The 6,058-nt window shown below is 37.8% G+C and overlaps 1 protein-coding gene and 1 long non-coding RNA gene across 2 annotated transcripts; one reads left to right on the top strand and one right to left on the bottom strand.

The window, feature by feature from the left end:
* Positions 1-854: 854 nt before the first annotated feature.
* LOC127750472 (uncharacterized) lies at positions 855-3,562 on the top strand. Its single transcript, XR_008011693.1, has 3 exons — positions 855-1,073; positions 1,385-1,545; positions 1,663-3,562. It is a non-coding gene; the product is annotated as an uncharacterized LOC127750472 (long non-coding RNA).
* Positions 3,563-3,773: 211 nt separating this feature from the next.
* LOC127750468 (uncharacterized) lies at positions 3,774-5,285 on the bottom strand. Its single transcript, XM_052272171.1, has 2 exons — positions 4,058-5,285; positions 3,774-3,941 (listed from the first exon to the last, which is right to left on the bottom strand). The coding sequence occupies exons 1-2, from the start codon at positions 4,205-4,207 to the stop codon at positions 3,774-3,776; spliced, it is 318 nt and encodes a 105-aa protein (XP_052128131.1). The 5' UTR covers positions 4,208-5,285.
* Between the last annotated feature and the right edge of the window lie 773 nt (positions 5,286-6,058).

The raw sequence follows: 6,058 nt of genomic DNA, 5'->3' as shown, positions 1-6,058 counted from the left end.
GCGCCTTGCAGATCGGCAACCCATTATACACACACATAGGTAGGCAACACGTCGGCACGCCATGCAGGCGCCGTCCTTCTACTCATCACGAGCGTCTGACCTGATCGCCCCCCCCTCCCCCCACACAACTCGCTCGCCTCCGCCTCGTTTACCACCAACGGATCGGATACCGGCCACTTTGTTGTTGGTACGAGTCTTGGATTTAGTTTAATTCGCTTGTTTTGTTGAAAAAAGTAGTTGATGTCGACGAACCTCTAAGCAATTGAATTTGATCTGCTTAGCCTGTCAGTTAATTTGACATCGGGCTGGAGACAAACGGAACGGACGATCGGAGGCCATCAACCACTTGCTCACTCAGTAAAATGAAAAACCAGAAACCGGTAGAAAACTCCTCGATTTCGAGGGGTAAAAGATTCTGATTCGCCGGATCTCCGGAAAGCGGGCTGATACGCACAGAAACCGGAGTGTTCGTACCGTTTTCTGTGAGGCGTCGCGCTTTTCGTTTTTTAGGCACCTGTTTTCGGTTTACGTCATCAGTGACGTACGAATAGTGCAGGGGGACACAAAGCAGACTATCCTCAACACAGTCGCCGATAAAGTAGATTGTGTGGTGAGTACCGGATGCATACGTGTTACATTATGCGTATGAAGTACAAGAAAAACAAAACAACGAACGACATTTGCTTTTCGAACGTCTTACTCGCCTGAACCATATAGTTCGTTTTATATTCGCTTTTCAACAAACTTACTCTACTCCGCTCTAATTCTATTCTCGACCTATTGTTCAATTTTTAACATTTTTATACAAAGGTAATTTTTTTACACAGGCGCCCGGTGGTTAGGCAACCCCTCGTGCTGCCGTGACCGGCGGGCCTGCCTACAGAACAACTTGCCAGGCGCTACCACCGCTACCGCCGCAACCTAACCTCAGCTGACAGAGGGTATTTTTCATATCGCCGAAGCTCACCCATTCATTCTGCTCGTAGCTCGGCCAAATCATTCCAGTGAGGACTACAGACTCCACAGGACCCAAGTCGCCGCCTGATTATCACCATTTCTTCTGAATTGAACAAGTAAGTGAACGGGATAAAATAGAAACTTCCAAAACAATGGTTTGAATCTTAGCCCTTGATTCGTTTTTTTTTTGTCAATTGTAGTCATAAATGTAGTGAAAACAATATTTTTGACATTGTTCATTTAATTTGGGATATTGTATATTTATTTGGGGGGATAAATCTCACAGTAATATTAAAGTCCCTTAAATCATTGTTCAGATACTAAGTCATTGTAGAAAGCACCTTAACCAAAACATTAGGATTCAAAAGAAACACTCATCTTTTAAAGCTCTAGTCATATTAATCTCAAATGTTTTGTTATGTTTCAGCATGTACCTTGTAGCACATTGGTACTTGGACAGTGAACTCAAGTGTTCGTACTTTCGTGATGAGGAATGGTCTACGGCTTATTGTTACCAGGGAAAACTTTTTTTGCTCCGGAGTCGTGACTTGAACAAATAAAAGTTGGCATTTGTGTGGGGTGTTGGAGGTAAGCAGAAGTTCAATAATACATGCATATGATACCGAAGTCTGTGTACCATTAATTGTGCTTTGCCTGAGAATGGAAAAAAGAGTAAAGAGTCTGAATGTTATTTCGTCTGTTTAGATACGCTGATTATTGCCTCAAGAGCAGCAGGTGTTTCCATAGTGAAGCGAGGAGTTTTGAAGCCTAGTGAACTGTATAAGAACCGTGTAGAATGTATCTTAACTATTCAACTAACTTTTAATGTCAGTTTACGTTTCAAATGTTTTTTAATGATATACATTTAGTAGAGAAGTGACATTATTATAAAGATGCCTTTGAATGTAACATTCTGAACTTTGGTGCAAAATTACCTAGCCAGAATTTGTTTCAAATTATAATAACGGGCACAAATTGACTCATCTGTGTTTCTTATCAGCTGCAACATACTCTCTAGTAAGTTGAATCCCTATTTTGTTTCAAAAGATTGTCAGAAATGGTAATTATAAGAAATCAACTTTCAAGCATTCTAATTTGATATGATTTTACCCCACACTTGATCGTTTCTTCATAGTTACTGTTGTATAAAGTACTGATGTGATAAAGCCTTTCCAGCTATTAATATTCAGAAATACGGCCAAAATTTTACGGGAACCAGGTGTTTTACATTTACATTTTGTATAATTTGTAGGGGATCTTTCCAATCTGTTTTCAAACACAAGTTGCCTATTTTTCCCAAGATTAGTAGAAAGAAAGAAAAAGAAACTTACCTAAACTTAAGGCACGTCATGGAGAAGTATTTATATTAGAAGAAATCATACAACAGATGTTTGCTACATTTTCTATATAGTATTTATGAGCCATGCAACCACAGCTCCGTCTTTAACTATGACCTGAAGATGAAGCTCACTATACTTTATCATTAAATTACTTCCTCTGTACAATTTTAACCATATATCCACCAATATATTATCGTAAAGTATGTAAAGAAAATCTGTTTTACTCAAGATATGTTGCTGTACACGCTTTCTTAATAAATCAACCACACATATCTGAGATCCTTTTCGATTTCCCAACTCAGCCCACTCATGCACTACCCTCGCAGGCAAATTAGTTCCATGTCATGTTACTACAGCTCCTTTGAAAGGAAACCTGATGGAAGGCATCGCTGGATATTCAAATGTTGACTAGAATGAAGTATAAGAACAAAGAGAAATCTTTATTGCTGTCAATGATTCAATCAATATTGGAAACTGCACTTCCAATGAAATAAAATAAAAATGGTATACTTTGTATAATAAAGAAAAATAGGTTTCTTTGCAACAAATAAAAATGAAATAGAATTGACACAGCACAAGGACAAATAACTGGTATCACATTTAAAAGATTCAAAGATTAGTCTTAAACAAAAGAAAGAGGTAAAATACCGTGGTTAAATTAGACGGCTGATTGCCAAGGCTGATTTGGTAGGCATAACGCAAATTCTTTAGATTGAATAGGGCTACACAAACTGCAGTTCACGTAGCAAATCAAAAAGTTTGCCATTTTTGGAAATATCTTTTGCTAACTTCTTGGGTCCAAACAAAGTAGTGCCCAGAAATAGCAAGGGCATCCTTGTGAGTGTTGGCCACTTGATGTGCAATACAAAATATGCTCCAAATAGCATGAGCAGACTTTTGATGGGATCCTTGCAAGTGAAGAATGGCTCTGTATCCACATAGCACTGGATAGAGAGACTTCCTGCAACTTCAGTCCCACTAACAAGAAGTCTTGGTGGGTCCCTTGCTGAGGGTCTCATTCCATCTAGTGGGGGTACCTTCCTAAAAAAACAAAAACAATAAAGTTAAGAACCATAGACAAATATTAATGTTTTAAAAAATAAACTTACAATCATGTATAATCCAGATGAATACCAAACTGTTTACCTCAAAGTACTGGAGGACTTTTGCAGCATTATTATTGGCCTGTGCTTTTTTGTGCCACAAAGCAACCAGGTGAATGTTTTCTAGGATTGAAAGCGTATTTTCACCTGCAGAGTAACAATTTATCAAATCTCAAACTCTATAGTATGAAAGTAGAATTGATCAGAGAAATAAAAGTGTTAGATACTTTAAACATTAAGAAAAATGCTGTGTTCAAATGTTGGTGAATAAACATCAAGCAAGAAGTTAATCAAGGACATAGAAAAATTTGAATTTTGTAGAAGTCTTTCCATATTATAAACTAGGAAAAGATAAAAAGTCTTATCTGGAAAGTTAGGTTCTGAGAAAGGGCAAGAAAGGGTTCTTACTTGTAGTCCCAAACGCTCTGATAGGGATCTTTGACTTCAAGAAATAATCTATCAGTTTGGGCAGTGCCGTCAGCCAACTTCTCACCATCTCGTCTTCTGTAAGTTCAACCATACTCTCCAGTTCACTTAGAACCTACAAGAAAGAGAAAAGAGCGATTAAAATGCTTAAAACAACTGAACCTGTGCTCATGCCAGAACAAAACAGAAATATAAAACTAACTATAAGGAAAAGAATGGTTCTCAACTCACAATTTGACTGAGGTGAAGTGCTGGAAAGTTTCTTAGCAATTGAAGAGCTGGAGTTTTACTGGCTTGGGTCTGGAAATGCTCTCGTACTAGAGGAAATAACACAGCATAGGTAGAGACAGTACGAACCCCTCTAAACCAATGGTCTCTCATTTCTTCTGCGGCTTTCTCAGGTGGAAGGACTAGATTGGACGGACGGATCAGTACGATTAACAGAACTGCTGGTCTTAGTAGCACCTGATTCGACTCTCAGACGATCTCTCCTTCTCCGCAATTTCTCTAGAAGCGCTTTCTATAAAATATATCAAAAGCTGGTTATTCCAATTCATCTTAAGTTATAAATGAAAGACACCACACAATGGCTTTATGTTCATGAAAGACCTCAATAATACTTACTCCATTGGGGTCCAAAGGACTTTTCATAGGAGAATATTTGTAGAGAATTTTGCGAGCTGCAATTGCCAGACATCGATTGTTGTCTAACTTTTTCTCATAGAGTTTATCAACTATACCTCTCACAATTGTACTTTTGTGATTGAAAGTCAAAGATCTATTTTCCAAAGCTTTCTGAACCTTGACCGGAAACCTCTCAGGGAACTCCTTCTCAATCTCATCTGAGTTAGGCTGCAGCAAAATTTTAATTTCACAGCAAAAATATACTTGAAAAATAAATAAAGTATTAGTCCTCAAGACCCATTAACTTACATCAGAAGTTGATTTAGAATTTGGGTCCATTAAAGACTCAGCATTGCTAGGCAACTCCAGGTAAACAACCTGATAAAAACAATAAAAAAATTCTCATTTTAGTAGAAGGAACAAATGGACATATAAGTAAAGTAAAAATTAAAGCAGATACATCTTGAGATACATACATCAGTCTTTGATGGAACACCAGGCACAGCAGGATCAATTGCTACAAAAAACAAGTAGTTAGATATTTTTTGTATGCAACACTACAGAGCACCCACTAAAGCAATGAGAGCAAACCAAGTAACCAGATACCTTCAACAATTTCCATGTGGGCTGGAGCAGGACATTCACAGTACGAGCAGGCTGAACGGGTAGAACCCAGTTCAAGTTGATAGGCTCCACATGGACATTTCGTGCACTCTCCTCTCTCAACATTTCTAAGATCTTTCATTGTGAACTGCAACATGAAAAAAGACAAAATAAATATTAGATACGGGGTGTAACAAGATTCACAATATTGCATTTTGTACACCACTCACCACAGTAATTTTTAAAAAAATAAAAAAAATAACAAAACATTAACAAAAAGCAGCAGGTGAAGTAATGTTTAAGCCAACTTTACAGTACACACTCAGATGAACATGCCTTTAGTACAATATAAAGGACTCCCTTCACCATGTGAGAATGATATGGAATGTGGCTGATTAGGTCCCTTGGATCATGAGTGCAAAGTTCCTTGGTCACAGAAATTTTATAAGCACCTAGATGTACATTACGCTGTTTGGTTTGGACTTTCTCACACACAAAGAGTAACCCAGGGTGAATCACAACACGAACAACTTTAGCAAATACTGGTAAAAAGTCTTCAACGCCTATGCAAATAAAACATCTATTTGGCACAATCAAAATGCCTCCAAGATTGAGCCAATTAGTCTGAATGATATTTCCACTAAATGGCAAAATGGATATAATTTTCTTCTCTGATGAATCCATTACTTTACATGGTCCACATTTGTTGCTTTTAATCAAGCCCTTATTTAACCAGTCAGGGGCCTGTTGAAATTGGTGTTTTTCTGACAGCGAAAGAGGAATATTTTTGTAGCAGCACAGTATATTAACAATATTTTTAAAATACTTGTGCTTTGCTTCACAGCGCAGACACAAGTAGTTTACGAGTGAACCCATTTGCAAAATTAATCCGGGCACATGTATGAGAAAATGCTGCTTTGGAATGAGGTCTCCAAATAACTTTTGGTAGTCAGTTAAATAGGTTGCAATTGCATCACGTAGATAAGAAACCATCCACTTAGGAAT

This window comes from Frankliniella occidentalis, unplaced genomic scaffold (genome assembly GCF_000697945.3).
Source record: "Frankliniella occidentalis isolate FOCC.00 unplaced genomic scaffold, Focc_3.1 Scaffold193, whole genome shotgun sequence".
Classification (NCBI taxonomy): Eukaryota; Metazoa; Arthropoda; class Insecta; order Thysanoptera; family Thripidae; genus Frankliniella; species Frankliniella occidentalis.
The sequence above is the reverse complement of the archived record's forward strand: the minus strand, read 5'-3'. Positions and strand labels throughout refer to the sequence as shown.